Below are 17,680 nucleotides of genomic sequence, written 5' to 3' on the forward strand. Positions count from 1 at the left end.
TCAAGAGCAGTCCTGCTGAGAAGGACTTGGGGATGCTGATGGATGAGAGGCTGGACACGAACTGTCAATGTGCACTCACAGCCCACTCACAGCCAAATGTGTCCTGGGCTGCATCCAAAGCAGTGTGGGCAGCAGGTTGAGAGAAGTGATTCTGCCCCTCTATTCTGCTCTGCTGAGACCCCACCTGGAGCACTGCATCCAGCTCTGGGGTCCCCAGCACAGGAGGAACATCGACCTGTTGGAGCAAGTCCAGAAGAGGCCACCAAGCTGATCAGAGGGATGGAGAATCTCTCCTATAACGAAAGGCTGAGAGAGCTGGGTTTGTTTAGCCTGGAGAAGAGAAGGATTAAGCGTGACCTAATGGCGGCCTTCCAGTACCTGAAGGGAGCCTACAAGAAAGATGGAGAGGGACTTTTTACAAGAGCATGTAGGGACAGGACAAGGAGGTTTCAAACTGACAGCAGGTTTAGATTAGATATTAGGAAAACATTCTTTACTGTGAGGGTGATGAGGCACGGGAACGTGTTGCCGAGAGAAGCTGTGGATGCCCCATTTCTGAAGTGTTTAAAGCCATGCTGGAGGGTGCTCTGAGCCCTGGTCTAGTGAAAATTGTCCTGCTCATGGCAGGGGTGTTGGAACTAGATGATCTTTAAGGTCCATTCCAACTCAGGTCATTCTATGATTCTGTGATTACAGAGTTAGGCCAGTATCACATTATCTGCTGGCTTGACCTGAGGCAGAGACATTGGAAAACCCTATTTTAAGAATGAAAAGCAAGCAGGATTTAGTCTGTGCTCTGTGCAAGCTACACAGTACATCATGTTTACTGTCCACTTATTATGGTACATAACACACCATGTTTACTGTCCACTGATTATGGTATGTAACACATCATGTTTACTGTCCACTGATTATGTGTGTGTTAAAGCATGACCTTGGATTCACATCACAAAGGCATTTAAACCTGTAGCTCATTGATAAATACGATCGGTTAAACCACCTAAGAGATGAAATGTAGCAGCTTAAAATTTTCATGCCAGGTATACTGCCCTCAGTCTCCCAGTGTAAGCTCACACTGCTGGGAATCCTGCTGTGAGCAGGAAGAGGACAATATACATCCCCTTGCAACAAGTTTCTTGGCACTGTTCATAACCACAGAAGACACATGAATCACATTTGGTACCTCATGGAGAACCTGTAAATGGCCTTCTTTCATCAAACACTGTAAACATGTTTAGTTTTGCTCTTCACATGAAACACAAATGTGATAAATGATCATAAATGATGAAAACATTTTCCTTATGCCCACCCACTAAAGCCCTAAACACCTCAGTGTGTTACAAGAAGATGAGTGTTTTACAATATAAGTCTTTTAGAATACAATCTTTTTTTTTTTAATGCTAAATAATGCAACAACACATATATCACAGTACTATCAAGTAGTGTCATCTTCACCTTCACCCAGGGCGTAGTTGAGCTTTATGACTGTGCTGATAAAGTCACCAAGTTCTACAAAATCTGCAGTGATAATATTCACACCACTTTCTCCTGCCTTCTGAGCTCGGACCCACTCCATCATCGCAGGAAGCGCCCTAAGGAGAAAAGAGGAACAATAATTAGTCATAAATCAACGAGACAAATGCATTGAGGCAGGATTTACCAACAGTGACTCCCATCAATCTTACTTGGTTTCTAAGTTTTCTATGCTACCATGTGAGAAAGGACTCAGGCTTTTTGAAAACTTTTTTTTTTTTTTTTTGTAATTTTCATTCTCTGCGGAAATAATATGTTGATCGTATTTCAACTTCTCAGTAGAAAAGAATGGAAGGAAGATCATATAAGCTCAGAGTAATTACTGATTTTGCCCAGGGACAAGGGAATGGACCAGATACCTTTTTGTTATCATCTGGCCACATGACTCCATAAGAATTGTTTACGGAAAAAGAAATAACAGAGCACTCAAGCCATTTAAAGCATGTTTGACACATTGAAGGAAATGGTGAAAATAATATTTTGAGAGACACTAGAGCAACCATGACTTCTACAGTGTAAGTACAGCATATACCACAATACCTTTTCTTCCACAGTATTGACATCTCAGCCATGAATTATATTTAATCCTACCAACTCTTTTCTAAGATGTCATATTTTTATTGTGTCAGATCCTTAGCACAGGAATACTGGGGTGCAAAAGATGCCTGCCTAACTGGGTTTGTGAATGTACAGAAATTTTTCTGATCTGTGAAAGTACAAAATAACAATCACAAAAAATATCTATGGGAAAATAAAAGGCTCCTTAGGCCTGCTGAGGAAGTCAAACAGAAAAATCCAGTTTTCATAAGAAAGAAGTTAAGAGAATTCAAAAAAAACCAAGGTACAGATTTTTTCAGAGAAAGGGCATTTTTCAGAGAAAGGGTAATTGACCACTGGAGCAAAATCCCAATGACTGTGACAAACTCTGCAGCACTTTAAGTCCTTAAATCAAGCCTCGATATTGTTCCAAAATTATACTCTTGGTCAACCTCAAGCTGCTGAGTTAAATAAAAGAACCTAAGGTCTGGGCAGGGCTGCAGTGAGTTTAGATGAACATTGTGTTCTCCCTTTGCTCTAAGGTCTATAAATATGTGATTGCCCCTCAGTCAGCATGTTGTGCAGCCTTTTTCACAGGGGCAAGGTACATGTAAAATTTTGGCCTGACAGAATTTAAATCAAGCTGAACATGCTGAACCTAAATCTGCTTTCAAAAGCTTTAGACCTAAAGAAAAGAGAACTATTGGCAGACGCAGATTGTACTTGTCAGTGGCTACTAGAATCAGTTAGTCTGGATCCCTTTCCCCACCCACAACGTGGAGGAGCCCAGTTCTAGTTCCTTCTCCATCTGAAGAGCCATTCCGACGTCTTGGTGGACGGGGAAAGGGAACTCCAGCGACAGGGTTTTTCAGGCCCCGAGCCTGGAGGGGAGAGGTGCCCTCCCCTCCCCCCAGCACCCACGTGGCTCCATGGCAGGCACAGAGACAGCACACTGGCGTGGAGAGGAGGCAAGAGAGAGTTTATTGTTGGGAAGGGGTTTATAAAGCTTTTAGGAGGGTCAAAGGGAAACCAATCACAAGTTCAGGGTCACACAGAAAAAAACATCAGGTAAAGGGTCAACAGCCAATAGGAAGGGGTTAACCAAGGACCAATGAAAAACACGTCAGGACACCTTCCCAGGACACTTTGTATGAGAGACAATAGTCCTTCACAGGGGGTGTCGGGAAGAGGGAGCAATGACACTGCAGAAAATACAAAAAGCCATTTTGAAACATGTTTAAACCAGTTTCTCATCAGATTCACTGCTACAAGTTAGTGTTTAAAACAGAAAAAAACCCCAAGGAGTTATAATTATATGCCTCTGATTTTACAGGAGAAAGCACAACACTAACATTTTGCTTCATCAAGATGTACTTGAATCCACCATAAGATTCACATCTAAGGCCAGCAAAATATTTTATTTCAGTCATTGATTCAGTATGACTGAATGCACACCACCTCATAAAACTGAACTGAAGCACTCTGCTGTTTATGAACCCAGTCAGCACCTTTAGATTTAAGTCTATGCAATCCTGGGGAGCTGCACTCTGTGGAACTGTAACAGGCACAGGTTAGGTGTTAAATACCCAGCAATGCTGGGCTGCTTGAAAAGATCTGCAAGCAACAAGAACCAGGACAGATTTCAGCAGAAAAGCATAGACCACCAAGGAGATAAAAGGCGGCTCAGAGCATCTGTAAACTCCACTTCATCTTCACATGTGAGATGTACTGCTGGACTCTGGACAAAGACACAAGGTTGAACTTAAAAGATGGCAGTGTGTTGCCTTTGTATTTAATACCATCCTATTTAAGCCCAAAGAGTTTGGGGTTTAAAAGTGAACTGTTTGATTGTAGGCAGGCACAGATTTTTCCTTCCTTCCCTCTGTATAAGTTGATGACCTTGATATTTTACACCCCCTTGAGGCATAGTTAACTTCTTTTGGTGTCTTTCATTTGTTCTGGAGCTATTTCTGATGTAATTCTGCCTTCAGACCATAGAGTTTGCTGTCCATACACCTACCCATACTGATCAAAATACCGTTTTCCTTTTCCTAATGTATTCTTATTAAGCCAGTCTTCAACAAAGTCATGCCCCCTTTTGATTAGTGCCTTATCTTAAACTCAGTCTGCCCTGACATTTCTTCTGCAGGTAGGTTTGACAGTTGAATGGGTTATTTCTCTTTTATTGATATTTCACACAGGACACAGTTGCATGACCCCTTGCTCATATGCATATTGTTAGATAAAGTAGTGGAAATCTTTTGTTCATGAGACTAGAGAGCATTTAAAGATAAGTCAGAAATTAATCACATTATCAAACAAAAAGCTTATTTGCACAGCAAAGCCAAATAATACAATCTTGTACAAAAAGACAACTGAAGAAAAGTTTTCACTGACCCAAAAGATTTGATCTAGGCTATGTGACTCTGTTTATGATAGAAATTAATACAAAAACCCATACAGGTCATCTTTCTCCTATAGTGCCATCTTGAAAGTGGATTACACCAATCACTGTAAGAAACCACATGTTGTTCAGTTTCAGTACAAATATCTCACATGCTCACAATAATTATTAGAATAAGCCTGACTTAACATTCCTCAGGGTGGTAGCAGTAAAAACCTTGTTCACCCCTTACTTTTCATTTCCAAATTGTGCCTCAAACTAGTGATTGCTCTCACCGAGGGTTTTAGTCAGGTGAACAAACCACCTACATGACTGTGCTCATAGAAACCCAGCATGTGCCATGGTCTTCACAGATGTTCTCGTGCTGCGCTCTGTCAGACACAGGGGAAGCTTCTAGAAACTTCTCACAGAAGCCCCCCCTGCAGCACCCCCCGCTACCAAAACCTTGCCATGCAAACCCAATCCATCTTGCAATGTTGATAAGAAATTATTTTACACATGAGCATATATGCCCAAGTCCCTCAGTCTGCCAACCCTGACAGCATTACTGCCTCTGTGTTAGGCAGATCCCGGCTCTCCTGCAGAGGATGTCCATGCTTTAGGATCTCACGGCAGCTCTGGCAACAATGTGGCACCAGTCTGGGTTCAGATCCAAGCTTGCAAGGACTGAGGAGAACCCAGCCATGTGAGCACAGACTACACTTTTAGATGTTCAAGGTTTGTAATCTCTGCTGTTACCCCAATAACTACAGAGGCATAGTCATACATTCAGAAGTCCATTGTGTTAGTGTAATGATTTTTCCTAAAAAAAACAGAGTCATGCTTGTAACAGTGACAGCAATGCCACCATTGAAGTTGCATGCAGGACAGGCTCTGGCTCCCCTGAGGACAACCTCAAGCCTTTCAGTCCTCCAGTGACTCAGATGCTCTGCTGTAAATTATACAGAGGAAGCTGGATGAGTTGATCAGGAGTCCTGTTGTGGGGTGTCAGCATCTTGAGTAAACACTCTGAAGGCCACAGAAGATGAAAAGTCTTACCCCTTAACATGCTACAAACTAAGAGCCAGGCAGCAGGAAAAACTGACAGATGCAGAATACCTGCAGCCCTTTAAACTTACTGAGTCTGCTGCCTTCCACAGCTGGTCCAGTCCAGCCCTTATGCCCACAATCCCAGTTCTCAAAAGGAATAATTTCTAATTCCTAAGGGTTTCAAAGCCATGTGTAACCCCGAGACACATGCACAGAAGAGTGCTGCTTGTCTTAGCCTAGAGCCAGGGTGGAGGTAGTAGGGGTGCTCCTTAGCAAGACCTGTGCCAGGAGAAAGAGAGGATTCTTTTCCTCTCACCCTACTATCTGGGGCACTGTTTTCATCCTGCTGCAGCTCCACTGTCCTGGGTTCGAGTTGGCCAGATCTGACCCTGCCAGGCAGTGCAGCATTGCCCCACAAACCAGCATCTGAAATCAACTCCCTTTTCCACATCCGTGGCAGAAGTGGAGGAGCTAGTGGCACTAGTAGTGCAGGAAGGAGAAAGATACAGGACTGGTGGGCTTTAGCTGTGGCAGGGGAGGATGAGAATGGCATGTTACCTGGGTTTGACAACAGATTGAGATCAGGAATCTTGGTGATAAATTTTCTGTCCTGAAGGAATATGTAGACTATCTCATTTTCTTGCACTGACTGGAAACCAAGAGGTACCAGACTGCTGCCCCTCCCTCCCTCCCAGGGTGATGGGAGGAAAGCGATGTGACTGATCTGATGTGGAAGGACCTCATAGAAAGGGTCTGGTCCAGCCTCAGCCACCACCACCGCACCTCAGCATCAGCAGCCAGATCCATCCCACCACTCACACTGCCCAGCAGATTTCTGGAGTGACCTTTGCACCTGCCAAAAAGACTGCATGAGAAGGGAAAGACTGGAGGAGATCTGCATAGTAGGGACCTACTGATGCTGAACAACGCAATGACATGCAGAGATACTTAATGTAGCTGTATTCCTTCTGAGACCAAAGCATTTATCTCTAGGTAGCACCTCAATAGGTCAGTCAGAGGTACTCATAATTTGGACATGACCTTGATATCATGATGGCTTACATCATGACTGCAAACATACCCTACATCATTTTCAGCCTTTTTTTTAAGGAGCCGTATACTTTCCCATATAGCACTGCTATAGCAATTTTCATTTACAACCCGGTAAAATCTAGGCTCAGCTTTGACACTTATTTTATTACCTCTGTTTTCCCTGTTCTGCCTGCTTGCTCACATAAGTAGAAATATGCACAGGTTTATTTTTAAATTTTTCTCTTCTTTCAGCAACAATTTTCTGATGCATTAAAGGAACTCAGCTGAGAAATGCTGACCTAAATCTAAACAAAATAGGCATAGACCTTTTCAAAACTACTGAATATTCAAGGCCTCTCTTTTCTTTAAATCTATCAAAGCTCTCAAGTGGACTTCAATGACATTGAATTTTGTTTAAAAAATAGTAATTAAACATTCAAGAAACTTCAAGCAGCAAAACTGTAAGCTCCATTAAAAGCTTTCAGAAAAAAAAAAGACCTAATTACTTGTATTAAAATCTGCTTTAAAAAAGCTGTTCATAGGTATTTTAGTTCAGAAAGAGGGTTGATCATTTGGGTTTTTTTATGTCTGAGTCATCAAAGGCTGACAATGTGACAGAAGACTAATGACAGCAGCACTCTAAGACAGGACCTCCCGTGGCGAAACAGCCATTCCTCTCTGCAGAGCTTTCAGGGAAAGGGAGGAGAAAAAGCAACTTTGCAAACACAAAACAAAAGAGCTGTTTGCTGTTTAGAGTTTGATCACTAAAGGCAGAGAACAGGTTTTCTTTGGGAGTGCAAGGAGTCACTAAGAGAAATTAGTCTCATTCACAGGTTCTGATGCTGACTAGCATTAAGTCCCCATTACCAATAACACCAGTGAGAACTGCAGCAGGTCCCTTTGCTCAGGGCAAAGTGACATGTGGCATTTCTTCCCCCTCCAGTGAAGCACACACCCTCCCTCCCTGTAGCCTTTCTAGCAAGTTGGTGTTACTGTTCAACAAAAAACAGAACCCCTCTGCATGAGGACGTACTCACACGAGCCTGAATAGGAATCCTTATAGTCCTTAACTTTCCCCTGCTCCATCCAATTTTACCAACCTTTGCAAGAACACTGAATTCTGGAGCCGTAACTCAGCACATGCTGACTTTGGCTTTTCAAGGATGCTGAGATTCATTGCTCCAGTGGGAGCAGTGAATGTCTTGTGTGTCACTGAATCATAAAAATCACGACTGGAAGGAACTTTGAAAAGTCATTCAAGTTCATCCAGCCCACCTTGAGCAGGATCAGCTACATGAAGATGAGTGATACAAATCACTCCTGGAAAATGTTCAGTTTAATCAGTACTTACAAACTTTCTCTGTATTCAGAATATCCCTATATAAAAAACCTTATACATCCTCATTGCCTCCAACTGGACTAACCACAAATGGATGCCACCAAAATGATGGCATTAAGGCATGCTGCTCAAGAGTGTTCACCATGTCCTCACTCTGCTCCTGCTAAAGATTTACTCTTCATCAGTAAATAAGCTTCCCTGTAGAGGATGAACCTTAGGTACCATTCCACACTATATAATTCTACCATAATTTTCTCTGCGGTAAAACTAGTTTAAAACTAGTTTTAAAAGGTCCTCTTTTATATGCCAGCTGTTTATTTCTGCTTCCTGATCAAAACTTACAATTCTCTCAGTTGTGCTAATAGATCTGTAGAGGAAAAATAAAAACAGCACATGGAAATGGTCTGGATTAAGAGAAACACAACAAATATTTTTGCTCCCTCTCTGTCCCTAATTCACTGACAAGATTTGATTTATAACAGGTCAGGTCCTCCCAAACTGCTGAATTGAGACAAACAAGGAACAAACGAACTGAAGCACAGAGATTTACATGAGCTCCACACAAACAGGCTGGGAAGGAATTCCACAAATGCACTTCCATACCCCTCAGATCCTCTCTAGGCAGCAGTAGCATTGTCATAAATTTGGCACTACCAAGGTCAGGACGAATAGAACCAGAAAATTTGGACAACACTGAGTAGGAATTTCTTTCCCTGGATCCTGAATGAACATTCAGCTGACATGTTACAAGAACTACCTACATTAACCTCCAGCAACTGAATTTATTCTTCTGAAAAATTTGTCTGTAATTCAGTCATCTCCAATTGCTGTATACAGTTTGGAAACACATCTAATCAGATGACACAAACAACTGTGCTGGGGTCAGATGAATCTTTTAACTGATCTTAGCAGCATACTCTTCAGAATCACCAGGAGCCAGATGTCTTCTCTCCCTGATTGAGCTATTGTTGACTTTCTGGGTTTCATTTTTAAAGAGAGGCAGAAATGAGCTCAAAATGCTTAGTCCTGCTCTCCCTTCAAAGAACATTTCAGCTAAATGTATTGAATCTACATGTCTATCCTTGTACAAAAATGAAATGGGATATTTAGTAGCAGCAAATGGTAGTTTCTGGAGGTGATTAATGTTCAATATCCTATTTTTCCCTGATTCCATGTTTTAAACTGTTTCACCTAGAGCATTAACTAACAGCATTAGGAATGCAGACAGCAGGAAAAGGATTCAGTGGATGCTGTAGTACAAAAGATCTCACTAAGGAGACAACTGTACTATTTTGGTTATTTTGGTTAATGTAGTAGGGAACTACACTGGCAATGCTAGAGCTAAAAGCTTGAGCTGCTACCACACGTAAGTGTGGCATTTAGCTTTTACATCAAGACTGAAAAAGGCCTTGTAAAACAAGACTTATGCTAGTATGGAAAATGCATAATAGTCCATGGATTAACAGGAAAAATACTACCTACTGCGAGGATGCCTCTGTTCAAAGGCTGTTTTTATTCAGTAATCCAGCAGATCAAGTTAGACAAGCTCATCAACTGCTCCTCTGATCTGGAGTTGTGCAAAGTCTTTGACACAGTCATGACATCCTTGTCTCTAAACTGAGGCAACATTAAATTGGTGGATGGACCACTCAGTGGATAAGGAATTGGTTGAATGGTCACACACTGAGAGCTGGGGTCAATGGCTCAATGTCCAGGTGGAAAGCTGTGACAAGTGTCATTCCTCAAGGGTTGGTATTGGGACTGGCACTTTTTAACATCTTTGTTGGTGGCATGGACAGTGGAATCAAGTGCACCCTAAGCAAGTTTGCGGATGACAGCAAGCTGTGTTGTGTAGTGGACATGCTGGAGGGAAGGGATGACATCCAGAGGGACTTGGACAGACTTGAGACATGGGCCTGTGTGAACCTCATGAAATTCAACAAGGCCAAATGCAAGGTCCTGCAATGGGTCAGGGCAACATCCCGTATCAACATGTGCTGGGGGCTGATGGGATTGAAAGAAGCCCGGAGGAGAAGGACATGGGGATGCTGATGGATGAGAGGCTGGACACGAACTGTCAATGTGCACTCACAGCCCACTCACAGCCAAATGTGTCCTGGGCTGCATCCAAAGCAGTGTGGGCAGCAGGTCGAGGGAGGGGATTCTGCCCCTCTACTCACCAGGAGCTCTGCACCCAGGTTTGGGGTTTCCAGCAGAGAAAGGATATGGACCTGTTGGAATGAGTCCAGAGGAATCCATGAAGATGATAGCTGAAGCAGAAGGCTGTAACACCTCTCCTATGAAGGCAGACTGAGGGACTTGGGATTGTTCAGCATGAAGAAGAAAAGGCTTTGGGGAGACCATATTGCACCTTCCAGTACCTAAAAGGGGCCTATAGGAAAGCTGGGGAGGGACTTTTTACAAAAGCATGTAGTGATAGAACATAGAGGAATGGCTTTAAACTGAAAGAGGCAGGTTTTATTAGGAAGAAATTCTTTACTGTGAGGGTGGTGAGACACTGGAACAGGTTGCCCAGAGAAGCTGTGGATGCCCCATCCCTGGAAGTGTCCAAGGCCAGGATGGAGCTTTGAGCAACTTGCTCTACTGGAAAGTGTCCCTGCCCATGGCGGGGAGGCTGGAATGAGATGACCTTTAAAAGGTCCCTTACAACCCAAACCGTTCTATGATTCCACGTTAATTGGTTATGTCTTTGGAGATCACACAGTGGTGATCAGGGAGACCAGAGTGGATTTTTTTCAGATTAATAGTGTAGCTTGCAAAACTGTTTTCTTCCTGCCTTGAAATAAAACTGAATCTCACCAATACTGGAATTCTTTGCTATTGAATATGGAGACAACTAAAAGGTATGAAACTGCAGGCAGCTATTTGCCATAGTACCTTGTTCAGTATATTCCAAAATACATTATTCAGACAGACATATGTAGAATAATTCATATGGAAGGTAATGTTGAAAAATGCGAGGAAAATAACTATATTCAAATAAGAGAAAGTTGGAGTAAAAAGATGTATCTTGCAGGAGTTTTATACTTTCTTATTGTTTAAAGGTTTACAATGAAGCAATCAACCTAACAAAGTTCAAATGGTAAATTATGACAGAAATAATTACCTGTGGAAAAAAAAGCTACAGGAAAATAGCAGTTTTTCATTCTTGCTGCTATCTATACAGCAAGAAGCAAAGGATATAGTAAGGGCTTCAGATAACACATCCAAATAACAGAAATTGGCCATAATTACAGATGATGAATGATGTTGTGATTAAAACAAGTCAGAAAATTAGATGGTTGAGACAAAATTATATAGGAACATACAGTTTTTCAGTTAATTAAAAAAAAATATTAAATGTCTAGATGATCTTCAATGTAGTCAATTAAACATTCTTTTCTCACTCTTGGGTGTCTTAAAGTTTAAAATTTTAAATTAGATGTCTTTTTTTAAAAAAAGCTATTTTGAAACTGTCAAAACACTTCAATATTTCTAAAACATTAAGGTAGAAAATATCAAGCTTAACCGTTGTCTTACGTATTTTCCTCAAACATAACTAGTCTTCAAGTTTGACCCCATTTCACAAATTGAATCAACAGTGTTCACAATTCTGTTTTCCCAGCACATTTCTGTTTAGCATCAAAATTCCTCCCTGCTGTACCTCTCTCCATCTGAGGCACCACTTCTTCTGCTTCCTGCTGTCTATTCTTTTCTTCACCAAGCCTTCTTCTGCATAGCTGGTTTTACAGTTTCCCTGGCAAGGTGTGTACCAAAGGGATACACAGGGTCAAGGGTCCTTATTGCACCACTGTCGTGGCCACCCAGGGTTTTGGCACCCAGCACCCCAGGCTGGTGCCTAGACCATAGGCTAAAGGGGTCTAGGGATGTCACACACCTGCTAGCTTCTCCACAAAAACGGCTTCCTCTCACCACAGAGGAGGACTAGGCTGCTTATTATAATTTATACATTTTCTGGCTTCTAGCTCTGGCCTCCCACAGCTAAACCAGCTTTGTTAATCAGCTGGATCTCAGAGGCACTATCCTTCTAAATAGCATCCTGGGCATTGCTGTGAATCATTTACCAGGAGCAGCCTTCCCTGAGCTATTCCTCTTCCTTCTACTTACTTTCCTCACAACACAGAATTAAAAAGCCCAGAGCATTCACATGATAAACCCTTTACTATGCCAATGATAATTACCCCAAATACAGTACCCAGGAGATATTACAAAATAGTCACTGCTCTTTTACAGTGAGAAATGTTTGTTCCCCGAGAGGCTCACTGGGTTATCTTCCTGCCAAGCTCGTCCCAGGTCAGGAAAAACTGTCCCTCTAAGACAGACTTCTTTGACTCCTCAGTAACCATGAATGAATACTGCAAAAGCACCTGTTTCCCCATCCCCAGGTGGGGGTCCCCATCCCATGTCTCAAGACCAGAGAACTCCTGGGGCAAGCAGACTAGCAGGGAACAGAACACTGTGAGGTCCTGTCTTCCCATCTCCAGTCATAAGGCAAGTGCCATGGACAAACCTGAGCATAGCTGCCTTTGGAAAGCCAGGTTAGCAGCCATGATGTTCTCCTGTAGAAGAGGGCCTGGGAGGAACCTGCTAACTAATGATCTCTCTTCCTCTTTCAAAAGCTTTCTCACTTCCACTTTTCCAGCTGTAAGACTGCTGGAAAACTTCACTGCAGGGAGCCCTCCTCTCACTTCCAGCCTAAATCTATTTATTCAGTGTATACATGTTGCTCTTGTTGAGAACACCAGCCTTTAGCTTAAGCTGTTCTTCTCCCTCCCTGGTATTTATTCCCCTGTGATATTTACAGACAGTAGGCAATCACACAGCATCTCGGGCTTCACTGTGCTAGGATTAACAAGACAAGTTCTCTCAATATCTTCAGCAATTCACATCCTGGTTATCCTAGTTAGTAGTCCCTCTCTGCATCTGTGCCAATTTTATCTACTCCCCAGAACATGGATGATCAGAACTGCACTGAACATCCAAAAAAGATATCCTACCCACACCTCAGATAGTAGTATCATCACCTTCCTGCACATGCTGGAAATGTCTAGGTGTGTATCAAGAGGATATCACCCTTTATTCCAGATTTTTCCTATTGAGGGCTCAGCTTTAGCCAACCATGGGTGACACTCCAGCATCTGCCTTGCCTGCTATTCCCAGCTGATGAGATCTCACCTTACCAGAGCGTGCTCCCATCACTATGACCTTGCACATTTTACCACTGAATGTCATCTTATCTCTAAGTACTGAGGTATCCAGGTCTTGCTGTATGTTTCCCCTCAGCTTTCCTTTGTTACAATGTAGCCTCTTCCTGTTACCAGCAAACTCCACTAGCAGTTCCCTAACAGCTGACTTCAAGTTCCTTCATGGAAAAACTAGACATGACCCAGCTCTTTGAGGACCCTTCAGCAAGTCCAACTTAGTTTTGGGTTTCCAAATTCCATTTCAGTTGATAACATCCTACTTAACACTTTATCAGCTGCATTATACATTATTCACCAGCTGCACCTGGCCATACCAGGTGTGACCTCGAGGGAGGTGATTCTGCCCCTCTGCCCTCATGAGACCCCACCTGTAGACCTGCATTCAGCTCCGGGGTCCTCAGCACAGGAAAGACATGGACCTGCTGGAGTGGGTCCAGAGCAGGATACAAAGATGATCAGAGAGGTGATGCACCTCTCCTACAAATACAGGATGAGAGAGCTGGAGTTGTTCAGCCTGGAGAAGAGAAGGCTTCAGGGAGACCTTATAGCAGCCTTACAGTACTTAAAGGGGTTTATAAAAAAGAGGGAGGGTAACTTTTTACATGGTCAGATAGTGATAGGACAAGGAGGAACAGTTTTAAACTAAACAAGGAGAGATTTAGATTAGATTTAGGAAAAAAATTTTCACTGTGAGGGTGGTGATGCACTGGAAAAGGATGCTCAGAGAAGCTGCGAATGCCCCATCCCTGGAAGTGTTGAAGGCCAGGTTGGATGGGGCTTTGAGCAACCTGGTCTAGCAGAAGGTATCCCTGGCCATGGTGGGAGGGTTGCAACTAGATGATTTAAAAGGTCCTTTCCAAACCAAGCCATTCTGCGATTCTTTGATTACTGATATCCCAAAATTTTCCTGTGAAATTGCCATAGAACAGATTACAAAACCAAATGCATAATGACACTATCTACCTTTGGCAAAACCTCATCAACACTTATCCTGCTTTCCATTAACCTCTGTATCTTCAATTATCTTTTTTTTCCGTCTAAGCTCTTCACTCTTGTGAACAGTGGAGGCAGCTCAGACCATTCCCCTGCCATTTTTAGATTAGGTCATTAATTTTTGCTGCTCTCCACTCTAAACCACTGTTTTCAGAGGTCTGCTTTAACATGTGCAATGCTCATGCTAGTCTTCTAGCTTTTCTGCTATGGAGATTAGACAGATCACTCTGCTCTCTGCTTGAACATATTCACTTCTTACAGCTATTATGAAATATCTTCCCCAATTATACTGAGAGTGGCAAAAGAAGTCTCCAGATGGAATCCTGACAATTCAAACACTGCTTGGTAAACTAACTTCCAAACTCCCCAAACTGGACACGAAGATATGTGGGATTAATAACAGTTATTTTAACCAACTCACAAGGACCTATCACTAAGGTAGTAATGGTACAGTTCACTGTACAAAGGAATCCACTGGAGGAAATATAATCTGCTTCTTTCACTCTGGTAGATAGTTCTGGTGACCTCTAAGACATCCTTTTTAACATTCATTACTGGCAGATTCTCAAATCAAATACAAATAGTCATCTATACTCTTAATTCAACCTTATTGCCAACAGTCTTGAGAGGTCTAGATGATACTATCAATGGCAGCATAACACGACTGACAGTGAAGTTCAGATCAGTTAAAAAGCTGAGTCAGACTCTTCCACATTGCATAGTCACAAATCACTACCTCTAGACTACAGCTGCCAACATGCTGTCTGTCTTGACTTCAAATAATTTTAAATTTTAGAGAGGGCAGTTGGGCCATTTAACTTCTAGACAAAACAATGAGGTTGAACTTTCTAAGGGAAAAATTAAGAACAGATTCCGACTTATTTCTCCTGTAAAAAAAAAGCAGAAGACCCTGAAATATGCCACAGTATTACTTGGACAATAGTGTCTCCCTGAAGAACTCTGCCCTTCTACAGTGCTTATTACCACGCACTCCAGGTTAATTAACACTTAATAATAATTCTACTTTGCTTGGCTGGTGGTATTCTCCCTATAGATAGTAGATAAAACTGTAGGTTCTAATGGCCATAAGCAAAATTAAAATAGACTTTAGGAATGAGACAAAAAGTATACTATCTGGAGACTGTCACTTGATCAATATCAAGGGGCAGGCAAAGGTTGGATACTTCAGTGCTAGATATTTGTTGTGGTACTAAATAGATCTGAAACCAACATATCAAAACCAACAACTGCTGTTAAAACTCTAGCATTTAAAAATGTGATTTTGTTTCAAATTAGAACGCAAAACCAAAATGTTGGCCTCTCCCATCAAAAAAAGTTCAAGACCTATTTCTGACTACAAAAATGAAAAGCTGTGAATATAGAAACAGCACTAAATATTGCAATTAACACTGTAACATAAATCTAATGACAAGACAGAATTAATAGAAGTGAAAATGGAAATGTTTTCACATAAAATATTTTGTTAAAATAGACTTCTCTCTGGGGAAAAACTCCAAAAGCAGCATTCCTGGAAAAAGAGTAGACTTTAAGACACCTGCAGTTTTCAATAAAAAGCTGCATTGATGGGAAAAAGAACAAATGGATTGAAACAATTTACATAAACATGCACTTGATGCCACATCTAACAAAACCAATAACTGTAGACCAAACTCTTAACAAAGGAAATAAAGTATTAACCAATATACCACTGACGTGAGCTCAAATTAGCTTTAAAAACAAAAATGTTGTAGCGCTCTTACTGGTTCTGATTAGCACTAAATATAAGCACATATTTTGAGAAGTCTCATGTTTCCAGTAATACTGGTAAATTCTGGATTGATCTCATATTTTATTTAATGAGAACTCCACATCAATGAACCGTGGCTGCTAACCATCAGGGAAAAGGTAGACTAAAAAATACACTATATAGCTTGTAAAAATTTAGTAGGGGACTGCAGAGGATGCATCAACAACACACTAAAATTCCCCTGGAGAAAAGCCAGGATAGACACTTCCTTGAGAAACACTATAATAGAGGTCATGGAATAACTGATTGGTTTGGGTTGAAGGGGTTATCCAAGGGGGTTTAAAGGTTATCCAAGGGACACCACTTGTCACTGATGTCCATCAGGACTCTGAGCTGTTGACCACTACCCTCTGGATGTGACTATCCAGGTAATTCCTTATTCACCAAACAGTCTTTCATCATCAAGGTCATATCTCCAATTTAGAGAGAAGGATGCTGTGGAGGACCATGTCAAAGGCTTTATAGCCCACAGAGATGACACTCCCCATATGGTATCTCCTCTAGATCCTTCAGCATCTTCGTAGCTCTCCTTTGGATGCTTATGTTTCAGTTACTAGAGAACAAAGCAACGTCCTTCCTGAGCTGAAAAGTATTTTTCAAGGAACAACCCCCCTATGTGTCTTATAAGAAATAGCTCAGAAGAAAAAAAAATCCAGATGTTTATCATGGAGGATTAATGCCTCCAAAAATGTTCCTTAGACTGGAGAGCTCAGAGGAGAGAGGTTTCCATCAAGACAAAACCATTCAACTAGATTTATGTCTCTCCTGTTCTAGCATAGCCAGACAGTAACAGCAGTGAAATGCTATCCAATCGAGAGAGGGAGCCAGCGAGCAAACACCACTAGGCATATCATTATCAGCCAACTGTTCTGCGCTGAGATTCGCAAAAGGCTCAGAAGAACTCACTGTGCCTAGTGTGAAAATAGGGCAAGAGCACACTCTCATTTCCAGTGCCACGGTGATGACCTTACCCCTCTCAGCTGAGCCCCGTCCTTTACCTTTGGCAGAAGGATGCTTAACAGATGGATCAGACTGGGCACTCATCACGCCACGAGCTCCTACTTTTCTCAGAAACAGTGCCAGTACCTTGGACAACACACAAATACCTTGATGACATTCCAGCAATGAGCTTTAGGACCACCTGCCTAGCACCTGACAACAGCCTGAAACAGGGTCCCTGGTATGGAACATTTTTTCCTAAATCTTTACCATTTTTAAAGACTGATGGTAATACTCTAGTTTCAGATTTATATTTTCACCTTAACTGCCCAAACCCTTACCATCACCTCACATGTAGCTGAAGTGGAAATGAAACTTGCTGGGCTGACTGATTGCAGTAGCTTAGAGAAGCAAGCAAAACAAAGTAAAAAGAGCATGTGTGGGAGGAATGAGATGGAGAAAGGTGGCTAAGGAAAGGATGTGACAACAGTAGTCCTTGCACAGAGGCAGATCCTCTTCTTGATGCAGGGAGGGCGGCATGACCCCCACACAGCTGACAGCTCACTTGAGACAGCCCCTCAGTATGGGAAAGACATTGAGATGCTGAAATGAGCCCGGAGAAGGGCAATAGAGCTGGGGAAGGGTCTACAGATTAAGTCGTATAAGAAGCAGCTGAAGGAGCTGGGGTTGTTTCACCTCCAGAAAAAGAGGTTCGGGGTGACCTCATTGCCCTCTACAACGTTGTACAGGTTTTAACAAGGTGGAGGTTGACCTTTCCCAGGACATGAGGAAATGGTGTCAAGGTGCACCAAGGGAAGTTTGGATTGGAGATCAGGAAGAAT

At 42.2% G+C, this 17,680-nt stretch overlaps 1 protein-coding gene across 2 annotated transcripts in view; it reads right to left on the reverse strand.

Moving 5' to 3' along the window:
• Nucleotides 1-489: 489 nt before the first annotated feature.
• Nucleotides 490-17,680, reverse strand: part of PLCXD3 (phosphatidylinositol specific phospholipase C X domain containing 3) — a 74,974-nt gene continuing 57,783 nt past the window's right edge. For both annotated transcript variants that reach the window (XM_027714596.2, XM_039387095.1), the window contains exon 3: nucleotides 490-1,592. In XM_027714596.2, the coding sequence (XP_027570397.1) occupies nucleotides 1,436-1,592 (157 nt within the window). In that variant the 3' untranslated portion in view covers nucleotides 490-1,435. The remainder of the gene's footprint in view (nucleotides 1,593-17,680) is intronic.

Source organism: Pipra filicauda, unplaced genomic scaffold (assembly GCF_003945595.2).
Source record: "Pipra filicauda isolate LSUMZ 115617 unplaced genomic scaffold, ASM394559v2 scaffold52_size3558583_pilon, whole genome shotgun sequence".
Lineage (NCBI taxonomy): Eukaryota > Metazoa > Chordata > Aves > Passeriformes > Pipridae > Pipra > Pipra filicauda.